At 38.4% G+C, this 27,565-nt stretch overlaps 1 protein-coding gene across 1 annotated transcript in view; it reads right to left on the reverse strand.

Moving 5' to 3' along the window:
- EHBP1 (EH domain binding protein 1) overlaps positions 1–27,565 on the reverse strand; it is a 206,204-nt gene that overhangs the window by 73,741 nt on the left and 104,898 nt on the right. The window contains exons 12-13 of the mRNA XM_062490659.1: positions 5,501–5,679; positions 4,827–4,875 (exon numbers count right to left, since the gene is read on the reverse strand). Coding sequence (XP_062346643.1) covers positions 4,827–4,875; positions 5,501–5,679 — 228 coding nt within the window. The remainder of the gene's footprint in view (positions 1–4,826; positions 4,876–5,500; positions 5,680–27,565) is intronic.

Consider the following 27,565-nt stretch of genomic DNA (forward strand, 5'->3'; position numbering starts at 1 on the left):
CAACTTTACATTTTTCCTTAATGTCTTTAGTTTTAAAAGAATAGAGAAAAAAATAAAACAATTATAGGTGTTTTTTTGTTTTGTTTGTTTTTTCAAATCCTCTTGGTTTTCCTATTACCAAGTATTCAACAGTGAGACAGAATGTGGGGCTAGGCTGGCTTGCTCCTGGCAGACCCGGATATTTTGTTAGCTCAGAGAAAAGGAGGCTCCTCCTCCTCCTTGCAATGTCATTCCCTACTCAATGGTCATATAGTTTTCATTTCAGCTGTTCCTCAAACTCTGCTTCCAAAACTGCTGAAATTCTGCATGCTTCCCCTTGTGCTCAGGTATAGCTTTCCAAAGCACTTCAGGTGAAGGAATTTTTATATCATTATAACAGATGATTCACAGAGTTTATACAGACATAGAAATGGTCTGAATAATTTATTTTTAAGCTCTTCTGGCTCTCCCCAAGCAAAATGATTTGGCCTAAAATCATATTATTTGGTATTTGGTGTGGAATTTCTTGGGCAGGTTTATTACTATGAGAGGTTGTTATGCCATTTATAAATACAGAGCTGTGCTTAGATTTAGGAGCAGCAGCAACAGCAAACATGACTGATGTATTTGCTGATACAAAACTCCAGATGGAGCAGAACAGCAGCAAAATGATAGGTGGGAGGAATGGCAGCAACTCAGATGTTAGAAGAGGGACAGCTGTCATTTACAGCCTCTTGGGAAACAGAGCTGGAGGAGCAGGATCAGGCTGGCTATGGAGGAGAGGGAGACAAGATGGGTGGAACTGAATAGACATGAGGAGCACAGAGAGCAGTGAGTTAGGGAGAGCAGCACAGGGACTTGGATGGGCACCCTAAGGCATGGCAGATACCAGGAATGATGAATGCTTACACGAGAGCAGAAACTAGGCTGGGCATGAACATGTAGCAAGCCACACTTGTTGTCTGTGGACTAAAGGTAATGCCAGATGTGCTGTTTGCTAAGTGGGTCAGTGCTGATTCAGTGGCATAAATAACTTGTTACCCCACACTGCAGGTAGTGGGAGTTACCATCTGAAGAATGATAGGACTTAAGGACAGGCACAGCAGTCCAGAGCAGCCAAAGCCCACAGACATGACTTGAGCTAAACTCCTCTTATACTCTCAATTTCTTATTTATATGCTAATGCAACTAAATTCTGTGAGTATCTCATAGGGTCTATAAAACGAAGGCAGGGACAGTATTTCAGGACTGTCAGGAAAGGTACTTGCTTAGAAGTGACACTACAGCAGGAATGAATTTGCAATGATGGATATTCTCAGTGCAGCCACAATCACTTTTTGTTGGCTGCTCAGCTCTTCTGGTGATGCCTGGGATTAAACACAGTTATTTCCCATCTCCTCTCATTCTCATCCACATTGTTGCTTTTCTCCTTTCAAAGTACACTAGATATGCAGATTGGCAAGCCAATGTTCTACAGACAGTAGCTCTAGAAATAGCAACTGTGTGCTCTGGATGTGTCCATGCAGCAGTATGTGATGGGAAAAGCTGGGACTTTCCTGGTGTTCCAGCATATCTATAAATGCCTCATACTTCTGACTGATTTGCAACATGGTATTAACAGAGTAAATTTTTCAAGTCAAATTATGTTTGTTAAACAGAGGCATAACTCAGCCTCGACTTTTGCAAATGTTTATTTTGCTGCATGTACATGATCCTACTGATGCTAACAAGCAACTCCTACACATGCTGTTAGAATGTTCTTATGACTTTGTGGAATCAAATTTTAGAGGTGAACATGAACACCTATTATAAAAACATAACTCCAGCTTCAAGGTAAGGAGTATTTTCCATTTTGACTCAATACTGCCCCTGTAAGTCTAATTCTTCTATTTAAATGTACAACTTAAAATGATTCCTTTTTAAAATTGAATATTTTATTAACATGATCACTCAAGTTCAAATATATTGAGGGGTTTGTTAGAAATGGCAGAGATCTGGGGAGCATCATAAAAATTGAAAATGCCAGTTGAACATCCAAAATACATACCCACATGATAAAGAAAACAGGCTTCTCTAAACAAGAATTAAAACCAGAAATTCCTTATTAGAACCACACTATTGTGCCCTTCCACTTCTCATTTCTTCATCTCATCAAAGATCCAGCCCATGTTGTGTTTAGTAGCTTACATCTTTAAAGTGTGGGACACGTTATTAGCAACACAGAACATTTCTATTGTTGACAAGGAACTATAGTGCCAGTACGCTGTAATTTTAATACATATTTCATTAATTTAAATTTTATTATTATTTAATAATAATCAAATTGACATATTAAATCAAATTAGCTGTCTAACACTACTAGGAAGGCAATATGGAGAGCTAGCTACATCTGAGATTTAAGTAGAAACACAAATCTATAGACCAGCTGGGAAAGTACCCCTGTAATGCTTGTGATTTTCTCAGAGATAATCCTGGTTTCTCTTTTGTTCCTGACAGACATCGGAATTTGCAATGTGCACCAAAAATACCTCATAATTCAGACTGATGCCAATGTAGTAGTTGTTTGGGATTTTTTAAAAATGTATATAAAGGATGTATATTCAGGATACTAGGCCAATTTCCCTATCTCTCAATGAAGTTTTTTATTTTTTTTTTAAATTTACTGACAAGCTGATTGACAGACATCATTTGGGATCCATCAGCACAAGCACCACAGGCAGTATTCCAATCATTTCCCAACTCTGCAACACACTGACATATTGGCCAAGATCAGATGTCACAGGTAAATAGCCTTTTTTATTCAGCATCCGTGGCAGCACCCAATTGGCAAGTGGTTGGGGTGTGTTATAAAGAACCTCTGATGATGTGCTTTTTGTAAGAGTGCATTTCCACGCATAATTATACTCAGTATATGCACTGAAACAGTTGTCTCTTAAGATTTCTTATTTTTTTAAATTAAAATACAAACAAGGTCATGCACTTCTAAAAGATACACTCTTATAAGCTAACCTTTAATCTATGATTTTCCTTTTGGGGAGAGGAGGAGAGGCAGAAAAACATTTTTAAAAAGGAAAAAAAATGAAACAATTAAAAAAAAAAAAAAGAGCTCCTTCAGACAAAGAAAATCATTCTATTCACCCAAAGATGTTATTTTAATTGGTTAGGAGGAATCATTGTCAAATGTGTTACATATCTGCATGGAATTTCCAGGCAGCCATTGTAGGCAGTGCTGCATTCACTCCAACCAAGGGCACACGGGGTTATCTGGCAGAACTGTGTGAGACCAGGAAATAAATCTGCAGGAAGCAACTGAGATACTCAGTGTGGCTGTCAGGCAAAGGCTGGCAAAGTGATGAAAGAAAAAAAATCTGCACAATAACAACAATCACTATTTCTTCAATTCTGGGAACTATATCCTGTCAGAAAGACAGGCTAAAAAGTTCACTGTCTGCCATCATAGTTTCACAAAGAAAAGACGAATGATCATACTGCTAACATTTTAAATTAGTAATCTATTTTTTTTAATATATATATATAATCCGGCTTAATTAGACCAGACGCTCAACAAAACTTGAAGTACAAAAACATATGGTCACAGAAAATACTGTGATGTCACAGATAATCCACTTAGGTCAATGTAAGTCTTCCTATTATTATGAAAAACAATATCATCAGCCAAATACTCATTAGATAGGAGCAGCTCAGAGATATTTCATTATTTATAATACTTAAGTACTAAATTAAAGACAAGTAACTCCTTGCCTAACACATAAGTGTGCAGGCACCTTAAAATAAAACCAAAAAGAATTTTAATAAAGCACTTTCAGAAATTCCGTGTAAGTAAATAATACTAGATTGTAGACATGTTTGCTATATAATATTGAACTTGGTTAATTTATTCAAAGTATATTTTTATACCTTCATCCCATTTAAATTTAGTGCCTTTTAAAGCAGTATAAAAATAAAATCACAGCATTAAAAAGGCAGATACTTAAAACAATTTTCAGATGATCTTCAGGAACAATTTTATTATCAGTGACTCACATGAAAATTGTAATTTCTAAACATGTCCCTAGGGCCCAACTGAAGTTTGTAACATGCCTAAAATAGTGAGCAGAAATAAACAGCCTTCTGGTGATTCCCAAACTGAATTCCTGCTTCTTCCAGAGAAACTTTTTACATCTTGCACCTACAAAGAGTGGTTTAAAACAGTTGCACAGCACAAGGCTACTAACTATTTTGCTACCATTTAATTTATTTGTAAAGTAATACCTCAACACCTTTTATCCTAAACCTCCCATGTAGTGCACACCACTTCATTCAGCTGATGCAGTGTAAGAGTAGGTGTAAAATTTCATCTTTAAAAATATAAAAGCCACCATCAAAGAAACATCAACTGTGCCCAGTTCCCAGAGCCTTGTTAAAGCAACAGCAAGAGAAGCCTTGTGTGCCACAGCCCGAGAGCAGCTACATTTTTCATTTTTTTCATTTACGTGTCTGATTGGAAAAATCAGAGCAGTGCTCACAGAAATCTGGCCAGGCCCTTCCTCTGCTCTCACAGTTAATGTAGGCCATACAAATATTAAACTCTAATGCCAGCCTCACACTTGTTGTGAATGTTAAAACCATGACAAACTCGAGTCAATAATGCATCCGATTTGAACCGCGGGAGGCTGGATACCTTCTGTGAGCCACAGTCATGACCTTACAAAACAACCCCACTTTCCCAAAATTAATAAAAACCTGCAGTGAAGTAAAAATTGAAGCTATGGTTCTGTTGTTTTTTGGTTTGTTTGTTTCGGGTTTTTTTTTTGTTTTTTTTTTTTTTTCTGCCTGGAAGTTCTTACCTTTTTGTTGTTCTCTTTAATATCTTGAGGATTCAGGGACTTGTAGTCACTGAGGGGGAAAATGGCACAGTGGGTATATACAGTATTTGATAAAAGCAGCAGTTTTAAAACAAACTAAATCTAAAAATTTGACATACAATAATATCATACAGTAACTAGCAATTTCACAGCAATTCAATCAACAAAACTAATAGTGTGGAAAATTAAAGGAATAAATAAATAAATAAACACCGATTACATGTTTCATTGCCTGAAGCTCTCCATCTAAAAAAGAAGTTAAGGCAGGGACTAGAGGCCAGCCTTGACAACCAAATTTACCAGGAGGTAATCCGTCCTTGTCAGCATACAAAGAGCTTATTCCTCTCATCTCATTTCAACACTGGCGCAATTCTCATAATCATCTTGAAGTCAGTTCTTTGTATAAGATTAAGAAGAAGAAAAACAAATCACAGAGAGGGAAGAAATAATTGTTTATGCAACAAGGGAGAGCAAAGAGGTCACAAAGTTTGAGCATTCATAAACCTAGTTTCTTAGAAAGGATGGTTCCCTGCTTGAAAGCAAAAGGTGAAAACAGTTCAGCACCTCAAACTCACTGGCATTTGATTTTTAAGTTTAAAAGTTGTTCAGTATTTCTATGAGAGGTAGCTTGTACAAGCAAAGAGTATACAACTTACATCAGGTCTGGTCTAAAATGATGTAATATTGCACAAAAGGATAAACCATTTCTCCACGACGTGGTAAAATTGGTGATTTTCACTCCCCTGTAGTTTTTTGTAACTTCTTTGCACCACACGAGCAATGACTGACTAGCATTTGGCTTTCTCCCCAAAACAGGACTTGGTATTGGGCTTGGCTGGAAAAAAAAAATAAAAGAGAGAGAGAAGATAAAAGAATTTAATGGAAGATGAGAATTAACATTAATTGACCTAGCTAGATGATCTGTATCCTTTGATGTGAGTTCAGGTCCTTCACAGCTGTCAGTTTACAATGACTGTAACTTGCAAAAGACACAAATCGCGAGTTATTATCTACAGTTGTTGCCCTAGGCACTTGTCTCCCAAGGATGCAGATATACAGGATTCCAGATCTACACAGGGGAAGAGGCCAAGAACTGTACCAGTGGAAATACCCGTGCTGAAACACGGCACAGCCCACGATACACAGCCTTGAAAACACTTCCCAAAACGCAGTCATGGAAGAGCATCCCCACAAGCCCTTTCACAATCAAAGTCACAACAGGATTGATGGATCCCTCTGGTAGATGCTCCAGAGAACAGTTTTTGGTGCTCTTTCTGTGGCCAGTGAGAGATTGCACAAAGGTAACTGTGGCACCGTGCTTCTGAACAGCCACTTCCAGCCGTACCCGAAGAGCCGCCTCTTCCAGCCTTTAGCTTTTCAACATGGAAAAGGAATTTCGGATGAAAACTGTTACCAGAGGGTGGTTTCTAACAAGTGTCACTAGCTAACAACCATTAGATCATTAGCTAATAACATCCATTTCTGAAAAAGTTATTTTGACCCATTTAGTAACATTTTTGCGTTAAACCAAGAAATAAGATAGAGCACTTCAGGCATTTGACATTTGTCAAACTATCCGCTGCTCCTCAAATTCCGCCTACCGATTGCAGATGTTTTCAAAACATACACACTTATTTCCCTAGGAAAATACTGTCACTTTAGTAACTCCTTACAGGACGAGTGTGACTGATGCAAATCCTACATCTGAATTACAGTGAAATAACTGAGATCCCCCATTCTTTCAATGTAATATAATTAAAAGCATATATACACAACAAACAAGCTCTCAATGCACTTTAGAGTGAGAGAGTTCCCAAATTAAGAGCAAGCAATTTACTCTATCACAGCCACTTAAGTTTATGGTCAAATGGATTTACTTGTTACTGTCTACTTGTGAAAGACCAACGATGCCCCCCCTTGACTGAAGCCTGTCAGTGCTCAGCAATTAGCTGCTGTCAACTCATTTGTTTTCACTGCTTCTGGGAAACAAAAAAAAAAAAAAAGTGCACAGAGCCAGGGAAGTAATTTTTCATTTCCTGTCACAATCAGCCCTAAAAAGTTGATGTATAACCCCACTGCCTCCTCACCAGACAAAAGCACTGCTAACTCATTTACAAAGTGCAAAAGGTATACCTTGCTGAGATTTTTCTTTTTTTAATACCACATCATATGTACAAAAGAACTTGTTAGAAAGTGCTTATGTTTTGTAATCCTGTCAACGATTTAAATCAGCATGAACAAATCCATTAACGATGAGACAAATATCTCCAAATACATTGAATTAGCAGCTTTAACAGGGCTACACAAAATAGGGAAGGAAAAGCAGCAATAAATTATGAACTTTACCACGCACAAGATTTTAATCAGAGAGACAAATATCACATAGAAGCTGCCAGACTGTTACTCCAGATTCAGTGAAGTAATTAAGATGATGCTTTTCTCTTGTTTTCTTTACAAATTGAAGCAAAATCCAGTAACTAATCACTGACCTCAAATTTAAGGTGCTACATTACTTAAAAAATATTTTCTATTATAAGTTATATATATGGAAATAGCACTAGTGAGACAAAATAACATAGTGAGACAAGATAGCATTATCAAATTGTGGAAATGTGGTATTTTAACAAATTATTAATGCAAAAAGATACTGCTTCAAATCATAGAGCACTACTTACCAGATATATTAAATGCTAATTATAAAGTCTTGATACTTGTTGCTGAAACGCTCAACAAAAATGGTAAATTTTCCAGTCACCACCTAAATGCTTTCTTGTTAACTCTGAAATGGCCTAAGGCAATTTTGCCATTTAAATGCTTTAATTACTTGTCGAACAAACTGAAGATGTAACTGAATTTAAAACCAGGCTTTAGAGAAGGAAATACAAAGGTATTAAAACAATAAATTCAGCAGAATTTCACAGTTTATTTAAAAATGTATTTTAAAATTATCAATGTTTAAAAAGATGGATTGCAATTCATTCAAAACCTATATTTAGGCTGGACCTTTTTTCTGTGTTTGTCTTTCCACTTACATTATATTTTCTAAAAGCACTTTATCCAGAATACAGAAGATTTAGGACATGCATAATGTGCATAACACACACAATTTTCTCCTCTCTTACCTGATAAAGCAGAAATTGTATAAGGTTTTCTTTCCACACTAATTAGTACATGTTTTTCTGATAAAGGTGAAGTTAATGCTATGACAATGTTATGCTCCTAATCACCACCTGTGTTAAAGCTCTCATTATTTAATCTATGATAAAAGCATTCGACTCCTGACACAATGGAAATACAAAAGTAAAGGCAGAACTGTGTGTGAGCACTTGACATGCCTTCAGAGGAGCTAACAAATGTTAGTTTTAGTTTCTTTTTCATGTGTGTTTGAAAAATCATTATGCAAAACATTTTCTTTGGATATTTGTACGTTGGACATATTAATTACTGGCTTGGTGCAAACACAATTGCTACCAAGTGCCTATTTGTAGCAGGTATTTGCTCTACATGATTGGTGGGAACTAATCAGATAAAACGAAAATTTAATAACCTTTTTCTTACATCATTCTTTTCAGCACTGACTACACAATTCTTCTAAACGACACAGCAGTCATGACTTGCCTTTTTAAGCTCAAAAGCCAAAGCCCCTGCAAACTTGGCTGGAAATGCCACTAAAAAGCCCGAGATACCCACACCAGATTGCCAGAGCTGCTCACTGATCAACAGGTTATGGAATCTAACACAACTGGCTTCTGTCCAGCGTGGAGCAACCGCATGGCGAGCGCAGAGGTTCCAGAGCTCGTCCCTCACAGGGTAGCTCAGATCTAAATGCAGCATCATGTGGATGGATTTATCAGCTGGAGTCAGCACTGGCTTCAGGATATCTTCGTTTCACACTCAACAAAAGCACTGAAGTCTCTATTCTTCTTTTTACACATTCTGGAAGCTCAGTTAATATGTTTTATAGTGCACGCATTTTTTCTCTTGGGAGATTATCCCATCAGACCATTGCTCTATGCTAACGAGAGGACAATAGCTTCAAGTATTAGTCTGCATCCCTGCACTTGAAAATATTCAAATACTTGTTTTTGCTGCTCTGAGGAACCCAGCACCCAAGCACAGTGATGGCTCACAGAGCAAGGGTTGAGCTGCATCTCTGACACACACACCCAACACTCAGGAGAAGAAAATCATGACTGGAACTGTGATGAGAACACAGGGCCATGGTTAATGTGACACAGCCAGGATGAAGACTGTAGGGGCTCAGTTTGAGGACCTGAGGCTGCATGGGGGTTGAGGTGTTTAAAAAAAAAAAGAAAGAGTATTGAAGCCCAGAAGAAAAAGATGCTGAGAGGAGTAAGGGAAAAAAAAAAAAAAGATTTGTAGTCTAGATGGAAGTTTTATGTGGTTTGAGTTTTATATTAACAAACACAATTCCTAGAAGAGGAAAGGAGCTGAGACAACAACCCAGGACTGGTAATTAACTGCAGGAGAGGAAGCAAAGGTTGAGATAGGGCTGAAAGTCAGAATAAGGAGGACATACAAACAATGAACAAGCAATTTTTTTTTCCCCTCAAGAGGCAAGTACAGACACCAGCCTCTAACTTATTTAACTAAGCAAAATAAAAGGGATTTTCCCGTACCCCTATGAAAACCATGACGCTGTCTGGTCTCACTGAAAATTGTGCAACCATTAAAATCCAAGATAAAGCAAACGAAAGTAAGGCAGAAGTAGGTGAGTGAAAATGTACAGCATGTGGCTGGATGAAGAAGAATTCAGGAAACTCAGCTGAACAGAACAGTCTGAAAAGATGCATAGAGGTGCAATGGAAACAAGACACCAAATACATTTCAGTCAAATAGATTATTTTATATCCTCAAAAAGATATACTAAAATTTTACTTTTTAAACAACACAGGACTTCACTCATAGGAATGTCCCATTAGCCTGGGAGTATTAGAAATTGAATTTGGCTCATTTAATAGAATTTATGCCTTTGGCAAGATCTGCGTATGTCCAACATGCATTCAATTTTGTTTATTCTGGGCTGTGGAACAGTCTGGGCCTAAGTCAAAAAGGGGTTTTTACTAGTATCAGGAATATCAAATACAATATGGAGAAAGTCAGCAAAGACAGAATAGAACAGCTTCCTGATTTATTCTAAAAATAGAGAAAACATCCTCATGACTCAGTTGTGCTAAGATGTTCTTTACTTTGAGTAGCTAGGTATTTTTGACACAGCAGGTCACCATAAGATTACAATTTAGTGACACATCAAAATACAAGGAGCATTGCTCTTTACTTCTAGCAAGGGCAAGATCATGCATGTATCAGAAGGTACACATTTCCTAGACAGAAATGTTAGTTCTGCTGTTCTGTTACTCTGATCAACAAATTTGTCAGTTTAGGAGTAGATTCTTTAACTTTGTGCTCTCTATTTGCATGGTGCAAAATGTCTCTGGTTCCTACTGTCCCTAAAAATGAATGAGAGAAGAAAACCAGCTGCTGGACACAAGTTAAAGATTCACTGAATTTGTTTCCTATATATGATTAATAATAAGCATTTAGGTAACCTCCAGGTTTTAGCAGCAGCAGACATCTTAAAACTTCACCTTCCTCACTCTTCTGATTGCACCTACAGCTAATGCGGACATGCAATAAAATACAAACTTTTATCTCAAAAGCCTTAGGCATATGCTTTTAATTGCTTATCATTTCACAGGTCTAATTTTGGCACAACCAAACCAGTCCATCTCCAATCACAACCCAACATTTAGACATCTGCCTGAGCTGACACAATGCTCTCATGTTTGAATGTAGCAAGGTGAGGAGGAAGGTGAAATCCTTGGGACACACCTCAAATTAGCAGTTGGTCAAGTAGGTCTGATTATTTCATGCAAAAAGGCTTTTAGTTGCCTGTTATATGTTTTGATGGCCAGGAGTCTGAAAGAGCTTTTCCACACCATGCCTGGGCAAAGAAAGGAAAGCAAGCCTGCAGATGGCTACCTCTGGTTACTTTTACTCTGAGCACCGAGGAAGTGGTCTGGTAGAAAATTACAGTATGGGATCACACAATTCACAATTGAAATGTGCACATGTATATAACCTACAGGCATCCAGGGCACAAAGACAGGAGAGACTGCAGTAACAAAGGCCACTGCTAAGTACTTAATTTTGTAACTTTTGTAATTATCTGGTAGTCTCCTTTTTTGCCTTTTACTTTGCCTAGTAATGAAGTAGCATTTTCTTAGCCCAGTCTTTTAGGGTTTTGGTTTGATTTTCATTGTCGGGGATTAAAAGGATGAAAGAAGCCAAGAATTCAGAACTAAACTCTAAACCTTCAGAACCAAAATTCACAACACATCAACTGCTGGACAATTGCCTTGCTTGCGCAACAGGACACAAGGCTGTCTGCTCATGGCAATCAATTAAGAGCAAGCCAGACAATTTATTTCCAGATGACAACCTCCCCCGTGGATGTTCTTAGCACAGAAGAACAGGACCGCACAGGAGTGTGGGCAGCTACCTCATCAGGCTGAGAAGCCTTAAATTTATTAGCTAATTGCAAGGAGAAGATTATGCTAATGAACTGGTAAAAGAGAAACAAATCTGAGACAACATAATGAATTGGTTACTTATGCGGAAGTAATTTCACCTGATGGTCAGTACAGCCAAGAAAGAAGCTACAGTGATCTCCTTAGACTGAACTATTAAAAAGGGATTGGCCGAGGCTCACCTAGCTTCTCTTCCCTGAGGTCGCATAATCTTTGTCTTGAACGCCGTGTTTTCAATTAAAAACCTCAAGACAAGGTATGTAACTCATACCATTAAGCAGAAGCGAACACGGAGCTCGGCCTCTGATGATTACACGTATTTATAATGTAACAGTATGAACAGATGACATGCAGGGATGGGGCCTCATTTTTCTGCTCTCAGAAGACAGACAGTTTCCTTGTGTCCACCTTCCTTCCTCCAGTTGTCCTGGTGGCACGTGGGCTGAACGCTCTGCTCTCATGTAATCTGTGCTGGAAGCCCAGATGAGCTACCAGGATGCTGCTGGTTCACAATCCCTGGCTCTCTGCCACGATGGGAACGTTCAGGGTTTTGGGCAGTTTGCCAGAATTAAGCAACTTAAACCACAGATGAGGAATAGCAATTTTCAAAGCTTTTAACTTTGTTAAATGTGAACTGAACTAGCAAAACGCACCTCCCTGGGCCCAAGGCTATCTCTGCCACATTTCAAAGGCCTGCAGCAAACAATGGAAGTGTTAGAGCTTGTCAGAAAAGGTCACAAGAATCTCTTCTAAAAGAAAGCACAAGGCAAACTAAAAATGAGAGTCACTGCCAATTCTTCCTAAAAACAGTGAACTCTTGTTGCTTTTGCAGGAATTTCTTTTGACAGAGCCATTAAATAAACACAAGTCATTATCCCACTCTTCTGAACATTTCAACAGACATGGTTTTTTCAGGCAACCTTCTGATGCAGGATCATTAAAGGTGACATTGCTCAGAACTTTATAGTTACCTATTTTGCAAATCTACTGCAGCATCATTTATGTTAATGCCCCAGCATAGGCAGATTTATGGAAGCATGAGCTTTTACCTATGAGAAATCTTTGTTTTAAATACTTGAGAACGCAACACAGATGCCAGATTTCTGCAGGTATTGCAGAAACAAAGGAAAACAATCTCTGTTTGGGTGTGCTTAGAGCACTCAGTATTTTTAAGCCTGGTATTGATGTCTTGTGTCTGAAGACCACAGTACACTTTTTGGCTGACAGTGGAAATAAAATCGGTACATTTTACAATCCTGCATGAGGTCCTGGTACCCATGAGCTGCTGGTACCCATGAGCTGGCACCAGGCATAAAGATGGATATTCTTAAAACTCCTGACGACAGCAAGAGAGAAATAAGAATTTAATGGAAACAAGTTTTTGCCTTGATAAATTACTGCATCGGCAGCTGACTCTATGTAAACAATCACAAGATGGAGATTAGCAAAAGTATTGCTTCCCCCCTCAATGATTAGGAGAAGATGTCCTAATGTTCAGATGGGGATACATCTGAAATGCTCAGATGTATCTGTTTTTGTACAATGTACTGTTTTTCTACATCTGTCTTCATTCTACAAATCAGATGGAAGTTGGAGACTTGCATTACTCATACAGACACAGAAAGGTCAGATTTCAGCCTCGTGTGGAAACAGCTTAGATAAGCCAGAAGCTTTCAGATCATTTAATGTAATCCTAAGGTCCTGGAAGAACCAATATGAAACAACATCCAAAATGAATGGTCAGTTTGGAAACTTGAACACAGGGGAGAATATTAGAAGAGCAGAAAAAGACTACATTTCCTTCTAGTCTTTAAATGCATAAGAAAAAGGACAAATAGCAAGAATGCAGACATGCAAATGAAAAAGAGGTGGACCAAATAATTAAGGCCCTTCTTAGCAGAAGAAAGTTAAAAGAAAACAAGCAACAAACACTAATTTGTCATCAACAAATCATGACTAGCAGTCCAAGCACCTTCTACAAGAAGGAAGCAGGTAGTAGAAAAGCAACAAATAACAAATGTAGATTACAAATGTAGCTAAGCTCTTTTAATTGTCTTTCAAGATGCTCTCATAAGGAAGCATGGAAAACAGAGCCTTAATGAGACTCATATAGGTGCAAAACAGACTTGAAAACTATATTCAAGACTAGTTTTAAGTGATTATTGGAATTATGCATTAAAAGGAGTTCTGTATGAGTATTTTTTAGGTTCAGTATAAGTCTGAATTAGGAAGGTGAATGATGCACTGGACAAGAAGCTGAGATGGACATCGAATGCACTAGAAGAACTCCAATCACATAAGAAGGAGTGAAGTTCTGAAAAAGCAGTATGAAATTCAATAGGTACGAGTGAAACCTAGGAAGGAGTAATCATTTACATAAATGCAGGATGAGGAAGAACTGGTTAGGTAACAGCTCTTCACAAAAGGATATGGGGAAAACAGTCTATTCAAGCTGAACATAAAGTCAACAACATCAGGTTGTTGTGAAAAAGACAAATATTGTACCGAGATGTACACACAAGAATAAAGCTTGCAAGACACAGGCTGCCTCTCTCACTCCATTCAGCATCAACAAAAGTTTTATGTTCAGTTTTTCCTGACGCAGAGTGTAAGGAAGATGAGCCCAAAGAAAGATTGGGATGGAAGGGAAGCATGAAGAAAGCTGAAGCACATTTGGGTCATTTATGGTATGAGCAAGGCATAGAGGAAAGTAACGTGGGAAGTCAAGTAAAGCATGTGAAGTCATGTAAAGCATGTAAAATTCCAAAGAAGAAACCAAACTCTGACCTCCACACCAGTATTTACAGGACCAAAGTTACAGGCTTTACTTGCTAGAGGTCAGACATCAGGAGGAGCAATCTATAACGAAGCACTCAAGAACTGCCTGGGAAGGCCATGGATATTTCATTGCTGTTTAACAACAGGTTGCAGAAATCTTTCATTTGGTAAAGGAGAACTTAGCCTTTGTGCAAGTGGAAAGACCAAGTGATCTTTTGGACGTGCTTCAGACCAATATTCTGTGTCTCTTACCTCCAAGAGCCTACAGCTCACGGGGGCTGCTGCCATCAGGGAGCAGCAGCCTGGCAGAGCTTCCTTCCCTGCTCTGGAAGCATAGGAAGCACGCTGGAAAACTCCTAATTCCCACCAAGGAAAACTTCACACTGGACTCCTGCTTCAATCACCTACCAAAAAAACCCTCTCCATTTCCCATTTTAAAAATTAATCCTAGCACGGAGGTCCTGATATTATTCGTTCCATAAGCAACTCATGCACCAAGTCCCCTGTGTTAATCAGATCTCCTTGCAAAGCACAACATATCTTGCTTTTTTTTTTTTTTCCCCTGGCAAACAGCTATCTGAATACACAGGAAGTTCGATAACCACTAACAATTCTCCAAATGAAAAACTTTAAGTTGTACAGTTTACAACTCTCTCAGTTGCTTCGGAGAATGGCTATTGACTATAACCCCACCACTTCCAGAGATTTAGGCTCTCTCCCAGTCAGCGCATTTCCACAGAGTGACAAAGCCACTCTAAAAATCTAAGATACGCTAGAAAGCTTTTGTCATCTGCAAGGTGAGAGTTCAGGTCAAACCCAGGACAACAGTCAGAAAAACCCCACCAATTACAGCTGGGTGAAATGGGGGATTTAGGCAAACAGCAACACATAAGCAACACTGGTAACCAAAGCAGCTCTCAGCCACAGCAGAGATGTCACAGACTGAACGGGAGAGACAAAGATTACCTCAGAGGGTTTTTTGAAGAAAAAAACAGGATGACAACACTTGAGAAAGCCTTCTCTACCAGAAACAGAATGCTTCCCTCTCAAGCACCATTCATAAACAACGAAGAAAACAAAAAAAGCATTACTAAACAAAGGGAGTGAAAAATTAAGGAATGACAGGCTTGAATATTCTTGCTTTAGTTGCCCACTAGAATGAGCATTATTTAAGCAGTGTGAAGGCAGATTGTTATCTTTACCTCTCTGAATAGTACCTTATTCTGTGAATAGTCCCCATGGAATAACAGCCACTACTCAAGGATTCAATGGCTTAATGAACATAACAAGACTGCAACAATCTGGAGCTTAATTTGCATGCAGTTTGAATATTTTTGCTTTATTAGTTTCATTTCAAAATAAAAATACATGTAAAAGCAACAGCAATTCAAGTGCCACTTGGCTTAACAAATATTTTTCCAGGAATTCTTACATTATTCAAATTTGCTAATTGCTAGGACTTGTTCAGCTAAAAGGAGAAATACATGTTAAATGAAAATATCCTTTTTGTTTTATAATATGTAATTAACACAAGCTTTTCTAGCTTCAACACTGTCAAATCTATCCTCTTGAAAAATACACACATAATTTTCATGCGACAAATTAAATTTGGTGTGGTTATGCTTTTAGCACTCAACAAGTAAAAGCTTGTAAATGAAAAGCTGAAGCATAAAGGTATGGCAAGTCTCATTTAAGAAATCAAAATCTTTGGGAGAGAGGAATTCTCTCCTGCAGAACTCAAGAAAAGCTGCTAATAATTAAATACTGACTCTGATTAACACTTTACACTACATGTTTATGTTGAAAGTCCTTGTTTAAGCAGCTCATGATACAAACCTAATCAAATCACTGTATTTCATTCTCTTATGATGCCTGGCTAATAACCACACAACAGTTGGAAACTGTCAAAATATTTTACAGCTCAATTGTAATTCCCATCCAAGTCTAAGCATGCAGTAATTGGGCGTTAGCCACGTTCCAGGGGTGTTACAGCAATGCACAGCAGTCAGATCTTCTGTGTTTCATTTTCTAAAAACATGTAAAACTCCTAAATGATCCCTAGGATCTACTCCATAAAATTTTGAATGAAATATTAGTACACTGATCACAGAGATGGCTTTTTTCATTAATTCTATATAGTACTAATGTTAACATTTTAAAAATTATCTTGATGTTTGCAACAACCGAATTTGTTCAGCACCTTTTCTTTTTCCTTGGTTTAAATTCCCTAAAGAAAAAAATTCTGTGAGATAAATAAAAAAACAAACACTTTGAGCAAAAGATTACATGGCAAATATTGTAATATTAAAAGATTTGAGACAAAATGCTGATTTTGACTTTGAGGAACAAATTTTGCAGCTCATACATACAAGGAGTATTCCAAGATGAGAGAAAAGAAGGATACTGCTACAACAGGGTGATGTAAAGAACCAGACAGGGTTTTCAGCATGCATTATTAGACCTGTAGTGGGCACAATACTGGGGTGCATAGGATCCAGATAATGGCCTGATGGGTTTTCCTGAATAGACAACTCCCTAAGCATCTCTGGTTGGAGACTGTATTTCTAAGGCAGTACCAGAGATACAGATTCATGACTCCCTGGTCTTTCAACACTATTTCAATCATTAGTCCATGTGTTAACTGTCACTAACTCCCAGTGACAGGCAGATGACATCACTGCATCCCAAATACATTAATGTCCATTGGATTAAAATCCTTAAGAGGAGTGATGCCTTTGAGCTTCCACAAATGAAACAAAGTGCTCCATTTCAAATGCCTTTTGGAATTTAGTTTACATGGTGTGTAAAATAAAATTAAGCATTCCTGCCAGGCTCTCTATCAGTCCCAAGATGATGTGATGATTAATGTGTTTGGTGTGAGCTGCTTGTGATTCCAAACACTCTTCTGCAGGCAGAACTAGGAAACACCTGCACAGAAGGACTCCACCACAAGACTTCAGTCTTTCAGTCAGTTATTAGAAGGAGCACTGGGGAAATGTATCAACTGCTCTTTCTTGCATGGGGGGGATGAGATGAGATTTATCACAGAAGCCCAAAGGAGCTACACAGGGTAAATCTTCAGCCAGCACTAATGCACAAAACTCACACTCGAGCCTCATACATCATCTTTTACATGTCTGATCATGTCCAGCTGTTACAACAGCTTATCACTCACAAGTCTCCTGCAATACTTTTCACTGCACAAGCACCTCGGGATAGGTGGAGGAGGGAAAAGAAGGGAGCCTTCATTCCTACACAGGAATTTCCATGCTTTGGGAAGTGTAAATTAGAGCATTACTACTAGTCTGACAATAAGTTTGCTAATAAATGTGTAGCAACATATCTAATTGCATAACGAGAGATTAAATGATTATGACAGTCTTTGAAATGGAGAGAATAAAGGGAAGAGAAAGTTAATGTAAAGGGAGAGCTCTGGTAACACAGCAAACTAGCTGCAATGTTGGAACTCTGGTAAATTTTAAAAAGCCAACTGCTCTAAATAATCTTCCAGTGGCATCTACAAAATTTCTTCTAATACTGAGTGTTAGCTCCAAATTACATGAGCTTTGAAAAATTATTTAAAGGTGTAGGACCCATCATCTTAAAAACACAAGCTTTTCACACTTCTAGGCAACACTCAGCAGCAGAAGCATCAGTCAAGGCATGACTGGAAAAGAAACACAGCAATGTCATTTGACTAACACCTACCTTACCTTTAAAGCTGTACAGGAGGGGAGTTCAAAGAGCAGTTTTCCCCTACAGTTACAATAAAACTTACACAGAGTACTCAAATGGAAGTGCTGAAGTTCTAGTGGGAGAATGACAACTTGATAAATACATAAGTGTATATGCTGCTTTAGTTTTGGTTCTCAGTGAATTAACATTAACAAAAGTGTTTTTCTTTAACAAATGTAAATACTTAAAAAAGAATTTACAAAAAGTATGACTTTAAAAAGTCATTTAGCAATTATTTTTATTTTCTCCTGTTCATAAAACCTTAGAAGTGTTAGGTGCTGGTACTTAACAATACCTTCTGCAGGTTTTGTAGTGGGTGGCACAAAGCAGGAAGGGGAGGGCACTGAACTCTCAAAAGAGGAGTTTAGATAGGCAGGACTGGTCTCACTGGCCTCCCAAAACCTCTTTTGCAGCTGATAGAGCCTGCCTCTTTAGAAGATTCTTCAGAGCAGAAGTTTAAGGAAAACGTTCCAAGGAAATTAAGGAATGCTATCTCGGTCCCTAAGTCATAGAACACTACAGAGGCATTTTATGTCCTAAATCTGACAGAAGCAACATATTTGCCACTAACTTCACTACAAAAAGAGGTCAATTCTTATGGAATCTAAACCCACAACTCACAGCCAAACTCATCATCACTTTTTAAAAGAATACTCTAAGCTGAGAAGGACAAAACAAAATGAGACTATAGTAGGACTTGATCTCTCTTACTCCAATTTTGCTCAATAAATACGTAAATAACCCATTTTAAACATGTTTAAAAATGTGAGTCTATTTCTCAAATAGTTCCAAGCAGATATGCATTTTCCAGTGTCATTTAGATCACCTGTTTGAGGATCCACATAGAGGCCATTAGTCATGCAGGGATAGCAGCAAGGACAATGTTAAGGAGTTTAAGGATGTGAAATTGCTAAAATCTGGTCAGAAAATAGGCCCACTGCATGATCTTGCTTTCTCTATTCTTTTTCTTCTGTATTGGGCATGAAATGCTGGCAGAGACTGAGGTGATGAAGGACCAATTACACTTCATCTGTGCTCAAAAAAACCCCAAAACACAGAAACCCACACAAGACCCAAAATCCAGAGCAATACATTTCATTTGTCTGGGGACTAGTCACAGTAGTTGGTTCCTCCAGAAAAGGAAGGAAACACTTCCAAAAGAGACGAAAGTGCTCTGAAGCAAACCCTGTAATGTCCTGTGTGATGTATGGGTCCTATGACTCTTTCAATGCTTGCAAAAAGAGACAGATTGTGACCTTATATCAATCACTTATATATCCGAGGAGACCAGAAATGGAAGAACATTTCAAAAATGTGGAGGCTCTCATTGGAATTATCTTCTATTATTGCCTATTACTCACACCTATGCCACATTCTGGTCCTACATTTGAAAACAATGGTTAAGTATGTAAGCACAACAAAAGATACTGTCCTAAAAGAAAACCTAATTCTAGCAGGCAAAACCCCAAACATCTTTTTTTTTATAATAGCCTAATCTTGATGCTATAAGGAAACATAAAAATGGTTAAATGCATTTGCAGAGAAAATTTGTTCCCTGAAAACCCCTCAAAACCAATTTTTCTCATTTTTTTTTTCTTTTTCAAATCCTAGTGGTAATATTTTAGGTATTTAGCATTTTAGGTAGAGGGGAAAAGTTGTGGTTACAGTTATAACCACATTGACCATTTCAACATTTGGTTTGCCATGGTTTTCTATATGTAAGCCTGCTAACTGGGTTGTGATCTACACACCCATGTCTTAATTAAAGATTGAGCCCCATTATGTTACTGAGTCACTGCTGTCAGTAACAATCATGACAGATGACTTACCAATAGCACAGAGGGCCAGGAGAGCACTTTAGAAAAGCATCAATTCTGCTGCATTGCTTAACAGTGACAAAAACAAAGCTTTTCACAGAGTACCTAAGAGCACTTTGGCAACGTTAAGAAAAGGGCTCATGGCATTACAGAATGTGGTTGAGTTGTGAAGGAGATTCTAGAACGAAACACTTAAATTAGGATTTGTTAAGCCATCTGCATCGAACTGGTGTCTGAAATCACTTTCTAGAAAGCTTGAATGTAAATAATAAACATATATTTGTTATATATAAAGGTATATATGTATACAATATCTATATATTGTTATACTATATATGTATGCATATATTTGTATGCATCTATATACACACACAGAAAGAAAATATACACTCTCTCAATATATTAAAAATACCCCAAGCTTACTTGAAGTAACAGAAACACATTATATGTGTTTTTTGAGTAAAAATTGCTTTCATTATGCTCCAGAAGCATAAGATACAAGGCATCTAATTGGAAAAAAAAAGAGAATACAAAAATAGAACATTCTTTGTATTTATAATTATGTACAGTGATATAACATTTTAGGATATTTTTAAAGGTTGTTTGGCTGTGTTGGATTCTAAGGATGTATTTGCATTGAAGCAAGTCAAGAAACATGACCCTTGCAAGGCTTTAAAATTACAGTTCCCTGTCTCAAAAGTGTCGATGAAGTGAGGGAGAATGAAGATTATAGCTGGCCTACCAAAGAAAAAGAGACTGCACTCTTCCTTGTGGCTTGTCCTTCCAACATACAAAGACAACTAAGGGGTTAGAAACAACTCTAACCTGCCCCAGTTCACACTCATGGAACCTTGGGTGGGAAGATTTCACTGCTCTGGAACATTACTGAGGGGTACCCAAAGGAGGTCAACTTCTCCTTGCCTTCAGTGGACTCTACATTAAGTCTCAAGGATGCTTACAGAAATCCAGGTGGGTAATAGCCAGCATCCAAACGTTCCTTGAAAATGTCTTTCTCTGGTTCTGCTGTATGCATGTGACAGCCTCTCCCCCAGTGGTGTGGGCACAATTTTGAGCAGTTGTGTACACATCTGTGAGCCTCATGTCAGTCCCCACAAGGAAATAAAGGCCACAGTGGGCATTAATCCATGCCGTAGAAGCAACAGTGATGTGCCCTTGGTAAAGATGCAAGGCATGCATGTGAAGTTGCTCCTAGTCTCAAAATTAAACATCACAGGACCTTTACCAAGGTAAAAAAGTTAGCAATGAAGCCTCCAGCACCTAGAGAGCTGTATTCTTCAAGATATTCCATCCCAGGTAACAACAGGGGGGTTTTGGGTAATTGTTTTGGTTTGGTTTTATTTGTGTTGGGGGGGAGGTGTTATTTGCTTGTATCTGTTGAAATACTCCTTATTTTAGGGATGGTAGACATGTCAAAACTACTGAGTATCCTGTGGCACAGCAAGTGGGAACCCACCCCAGCAAGCTCTGCTCTAAAGGAATATGGAGAGAGGCAGGATAAGAAGTATTAGAAGATATTTCACCATGCTACATCCTCTGAATCCAAATGATTTTTCCCCTGTGAGAGATTGCCCTCTCAACACCATAGCTCTCTTTAAAGAGGTGTAAGCATTAATCAGTCAGTGTTTAATCAAGCTTTTAAATATTAAAGTTGAGCTAATGTATTAAGCTCACCAGTATTCTTTTGTAACATTTACAAGGTGATTTCCTTAATGGCTTTAGTTTCTAGGTAGCTCCTTTAAAGTCCTTTCACTGAGCTAGAGCACATGATTTCATTCACACTTTAAAAGCTTTTCCTATGCATGCCTTTCAAAGCTGATTTGTCTGAATTAGACATATGAATGATATCTAAATTCTGTGTGTTACTCATTACTACAAACTATAAAGTATCCTTCAGGGGTTAACACAATTATCTGCTAAACTGCATAACAGCTCTTGTCAATAATGAAACTAAGTAAAGTAAAACACATTTCCATGTCCTCCTTCTATTGAGATAAAAACAAATTTGATATGTCTAATGACACATAAAACTACTTAAGTTGTATCAAAAAGAGTTCTTACTTTAAATATATTTTTAACCTTTTTTCCCCTTTATGCCCCTTTATTAATAGTCTCTGTACAGAGTGCCTGCACTGTATTCACTTGAGATCCATCTATATGCTTCTGCACAGGGTAAGTCAAACCATAAAATATTAGCAGGATCTGGATTTTGTATTCAAATGGCTGATTCCCCAGCAAATTAACAAATATTTTTTCCTGTATACTCCATTCTTGTTTACCTTAAAACAACTCAGAAAAAACGTGAATCTAAAAATATGGAACATGCCACAACCCCCTCAGACAGCTCATACAGTGACAGTTGCAGAGAACAGAGTTATGCTGAAAGAATAGAGAGAAACAGATTTAAAAGGAGGCAATGAATCAAAAAACCCTGCCTTCATCTTGATGCCAATAAAAACCAGAATCACTCAGTTCCTCTGGATTGTTTTCTATTTATTTTCTTTTCTTTTATGCGGTCAATATTTTCGGAAATTGTTGGGTTTCCCTCCCCCCCTTTTTTTGTCACCACAGACACTCCCTTTAGGCAACCGTGCATCAACAATCCTCCCACGTTCAAAGTCGGCTACATCTGTTGCTCTTTCCCATTGTTGAAAATTCCTGCCTTAATCCTATTTGACTTTATTCATGCAAAGGTCATCCTGAATTCAACAAATGGAGGAGCGATAGCAGGCACACTGTTGAACATGGCTAAAAAATGCTCTTGCAGAACATGCAGCTAGTGTGCCGGCACTATCGCACAAGTACGCGCTTTATTATGCAGCCTCTTGTCACCAGAGCTTGGTTGCAGTATGAATTGGCAACATATTTCTCCTTGCAACTCAGGAATACAACATTTTCCTTCTAACTGGCCTGATTTTCTTTCCTTTTAAAAAGGTTTGTGCTTAACTTGCATTTGCTGGTGGGTATGACTGCAACATACACATAGAATACCTGAGCGTTTCTCATGCCCTAAGGCTTGGCTTCTGGCACCTATGGATTCCCTTTTTCTCCTGGATTTTACCTCTGAGTATATCTAGCTTCACAAGTCTATTTCACTAGGCTGCCCACCTAAAACTAATGGTGATCACAATTTTAAATAAATTAGGAAAAATTCTATCTAAAAATACTTTTACAAAGCAGGGTAGAAAACAGCTGATACAAATGCCACATTTTAGGGCCATCATTGCACTCTAGATTTGCTTACAAATGCCATCTATTTTGGTTTTAGACTTATTTTTCTTTCCCAGCAACAAAAAGCTGGCTTAGACCTGTGATTTATTCCTATGCTTAAGTATCTGACCCAAACCAAAGACCATTTAGCAGGAACAGTGAATTAGTAAGCAAACCAAAGTTAGCTATCAGACTGATTTATGAAGGGAAGATAATTATTTTTGTAATATGTTCATAACTCATCATGACAGAAGCAAAGGAATATTTATTCATGCAGACTTATTTCCAATTTGAGGTGCTTGCCAGCCATGATGAACCAAACCCATCCCTCAGGCAAGCAGAGAACCAGGCACATTGTTAATGTGCAAATTTCACTTCTTGCTGCACCAGGGGCCTTGGATGGACCATTGATGGTGGAGAGAGCACCCTGGACTTTATCTAAACCAGCCCCAGCTCACAGTAACAACTGAAAATTAAATGCTACAATGTCATCTTCTACAAATTGTGTTGAGGTCCTTGTTAGGTGCAAGGGAACATTGGAATGAACAGAGTTTTCATTTTAAAAGCTTTCCTGTACTCTGCTCATGTGGATCTTGTTAAGGAACTTGATAATAAGGTATCAAAACTGTACAGAAAAAAAAAAAAAGGATAGATTTTTTTTCAGGTTTTTGTTGCAAAGATTTTGAGGATTTTTGTTTTGACGATGGTTTAAAAAGGTCTTAGGGGAAGTCTTCCTTCTTTCTACCTTTTAAAGAGCAAAGCTTGAACCAAACATGAGTGTGTGAAGCCCAGCATGAGAATCACAGCCCTCCAAGTCACAAGCCAAAGGAAGGTGGCCCCCCAGCACCTACACCAGGAGCCCATGGCCTTGTGCCATCTGCCTGCCTCCCCACAGCCCCCTTCCACCAGAGAAATGAAGGCAAGTAATTCACAGGAACTAGAATAAAATAAAAGGCCTTCATTGGGGATAAGGACTTTCAGATGACATCTCCCAGAAGCTGCCCTAGATCTCACTAGAGCTGGCCCACTGCAGCTGGCATTCAGGATGTTTAGGCAGGTCAGGACTGCTCCAGCTGTCCAGCCAGGGGCTGTGCCTAATCCCCTTGTCCTCATGGAGGGAAACCAAACACTGCCATGGAAGCATTGATATTTAGGAGCCACAGCACTCCAGAAATCTCAGTGCACCTTTTCCACAACTACTGAAGTAGTATTTTATGACAACAAATCAGAGATCTGTAATTTGTAAATGTGAGTTAGATTTCAACTATGAAAAGTGAGGTCTGGAATGTCACAACACTGGTGCAGTTACCAAACCTTACTTGCACAGACCTTTTGCAGAAGTGGTAACTGGTGCAACTCAGAAATGCTGCAGGCACTGACAAAGTTTCCATCCATTTCAGTAGGAGCTACATTGCTCCAATTATGCATAAATACCTTAAAGAGCAATTATGAAAATTACAGAAGCAGTCAAGCATTTATCAACCTGCACACTACATATATTTGCAATGAAAAATATTTTTTCCAGGGCAGCTCTGGAGACCTGTTATTTGCATCCCCACTACTAACAAAGAGCTAAAGAAGAAACAGTCAAACACTTCAGTAGCAGCACTTAAAGTTGCCAAATCAAGTGTTCAAGGACTATGGTTACAAATACATTTTTATTAATACCCTTTGTATAATAGCATAGCTATATTTTTGAATAAAAACTGAGGTCCACCTCCAGATTAGTGTAAACTAATGCTTTTGAGTCCTCAGTGTGAGTCACCTAAGACCTGACCTTGCAGAGAACTGCTTGTTCATGTTCATAGTTCATGTGACACAAAACAGCACTCAGCTGCATGGCACTACAGTCAAGCCAACAGCTCTGCTAATTTATCCAGACTGGATGCAACTGAGAGAAAAGAAAAAAAAAACAAAAAAAAAAAAAAAAAAAAACAAAAAAAAACACCAACCAACAAACCACCACAGTCCACAGTCTGGTTCAAGAGATTAGCTTAGCACCACACATAAGGAATCCATGACAGAGGGAAGGATCCCATTCACTGCTGCTGGAAAGCACCCAATTGTCACAGAAAGCAGTGCCTTTTGCTGGCCCTTGGCTCAGCACACAGCCTGGACTGGCTCCCTGCAGAGCAGAACATACAGAACACCACTGAGGATGTGTTTCCATCTAGGTAACACTCCAGCTTCTGGGACAAGGAGAGAAGAAAGGGGTTGAAGATGGAAGCAGCTCAGCTCTGCCTCCAGTCCTGGGCAAAACTCCTGCTACAGGAACATTTGGGCAAATTGTTGAGGGTTTTAACCCTCAAATTCTGAAGGAAGCAACTCTCTTAGAGATAATGTGACTATAGAGCAACACCTAAATATTTTTGACAGCATGGGCACAAGACACTTCAGTCAGAAGTATCTACACATAGAACATGGAAGGGCTTGGTTTCCTCTCCAGTCTTGATGTCCAACAGCAAGATCCTGTTTGGCACCAATCACAGGAATAATATGAGGGCAAACACAGTCAATTTCACAAATGCCATTTAAAACTCATGAAAATAGTAATAAGGAATTGCTTAAGTATTGGATTAAAAAATGGAGCCTCTTTTATTCTTTAACACTTGAAAAGCAGCGAGATGAATGAGTTGTCTGTGCTTCCATATGATTATCTCACTATCTCTCTGTCTCTGTTCATATTATGTGAGCAGCTTGTCTTTCTTCCTATTAAAAGAAAAAATGTCTTTGGGCTGCATGCAAAGGCAGATTTTCTCAGAGTGCTGCCTTTTTTTTTTTCTTTTTTTTTTTTTTTTGCTTAAATTAGTAACAGTAGACATCTTCCAATTCTATCCAGTACCTTCCAGGTCTTCCTTGGGCTTGAACCATCTGTCTACATAGGGAAGGACAGAGATCTCACAAAAAGGAGCTGTGCAATTCCTTTGCAGCAAATGTGAAGCTGAAAAGGAGCAGTCATTGAAGAAGATGTTCCAGAGAGCTAGGAAGTCCTTATCTGAATGGACAACTGGAGATACTTTTGATACCAAGAGACAGTGAGCTATCTTCATCTCCCATGTGGAATTTACTATCATTCCTCCACTCAGTTGCATTACTGCACCTGTGTTTTAGGATGAAGTCTTCCTACTGTTTGGTCACATAAGGTTGATACTCTTGAGGCAAATAAAAGTGGAAAAAACAAGCAACTGGAGGCTTTAGGATCTCTAATATCTTGGGAGCTGTGGTGGAAGCTGTCACTTCTTCCCCTTCCACTAAACATACCTGTTTTGTGCTCTTAGAATGAATGAGAAGGAGAAAAAAATTACTGGTTCCTTCTCGTTCCTGTGAGTAGTATCTGAGAATTTCTCCTTTTTCATAAGGAAGTAATTTGTACCTCCTTCCCTGCTTGAAGGACAAGCTGTCTATTAGGCAGAAATCTTTCTGGACAGCCTGAACATCCTGAAGCATTGCAGATACACAGCAGATTACCAAGGATTCTGGATGGAGATGGATTATTACATGTCATGCAGAAAATGATTCTGTATTTCCTGTAAATGTTTCATTAGTGCTTAAATCAGCTAGCTTGACTGTCATGAGAGGGCACATTATTACTTGGCATGCAAAACAATTAATTTTAGTTCTAAAATGAGACAGAAAGCTTTAACAATGATGGTGACAAACAGAGATGTTACTATTGGCTTTGGACTGCTATGTGAATGTATATTCTCCTCTTCCACCAACTTAAAAGGCCATCACAACTTCTTGTCTACAAGCACCAAAACCAATTCCTGTGTTTTCATGACTATGAGCAACACCATGACCTTCATAAAGGCAAGAATGGTGTACACAATAATGATAGTCTTAAGCTGATTCATCATCCAGTCCTGGTGCCATACACTTTCATCAGTTGCAAGGCGTATCTAAAAATCCATTCAAAGTAAAGTTCAAAAAGCATCTTGTGGTCTGATATCAATTTTATGTCTGTTCACATAATCATGTATTGCCAGAGAAACATATATCCCCAGGATGGGGTGCAGGAGCTTCATTTAGTGAGAGATTCTGGGCAGGCAGCTGTGACATAGAGTTCTGAGAGCTCTCAAATCCCAGCCTGGCAGCTCGTCATGCTGCAGCAGTTACTCTGTAAGGCATGTGTTTAACCAACACAGGCTTCCAGACTCTGAAGATGGAAGAAAGGATGTGAGACCAAGCTGGATTCACCAAATATACCTGTTCACCTTCAGTAGGTTAATGGTAATGGTAGAAACCTGATGGATTCATAAGGCATCAACGTGAGCTTTGGCTAAAGTCTGGCAATAAACTGAACAAACCAAATCCCAGGAAAAGCTTCTATCAGAATGGTTTCCAGAAAGTGAAGGGTATATGTTATTCTTCAAAGGAGTCAATAAGTAAAGGTCAATCCAGTCCAAGAAGTATTTTCTTCTAACATTTAAAAATAACACTATGGTTGAAGACGCTTACTTGTTTCCTCCTGTTCCCTAGTAAATAATTCTTTACCTCCTACATAAATTCAGTAGTATTCCTGTCCCCTCATTCTCACAAACACAAGAAAATCCTTGATTGTACAGAGACAGATTGCTTTAGCATCTCTACCTTGAGACATAGTGGCCAGCTC

This window comes from Cinclus cinclus, chromosome 3 (assembly GCF_963662255.1).
Source record: "Cinclus cinclus chromosome 3, bCinCin1.1, whole genome shotgun sequence".
In the NCBI taxonomy this organism is placed as follows: Eukaryota; Metazoa; Chordata; class Aves; order Passeriformes; family Cinclidae; genus Cinclus; species Cinclus cinclus.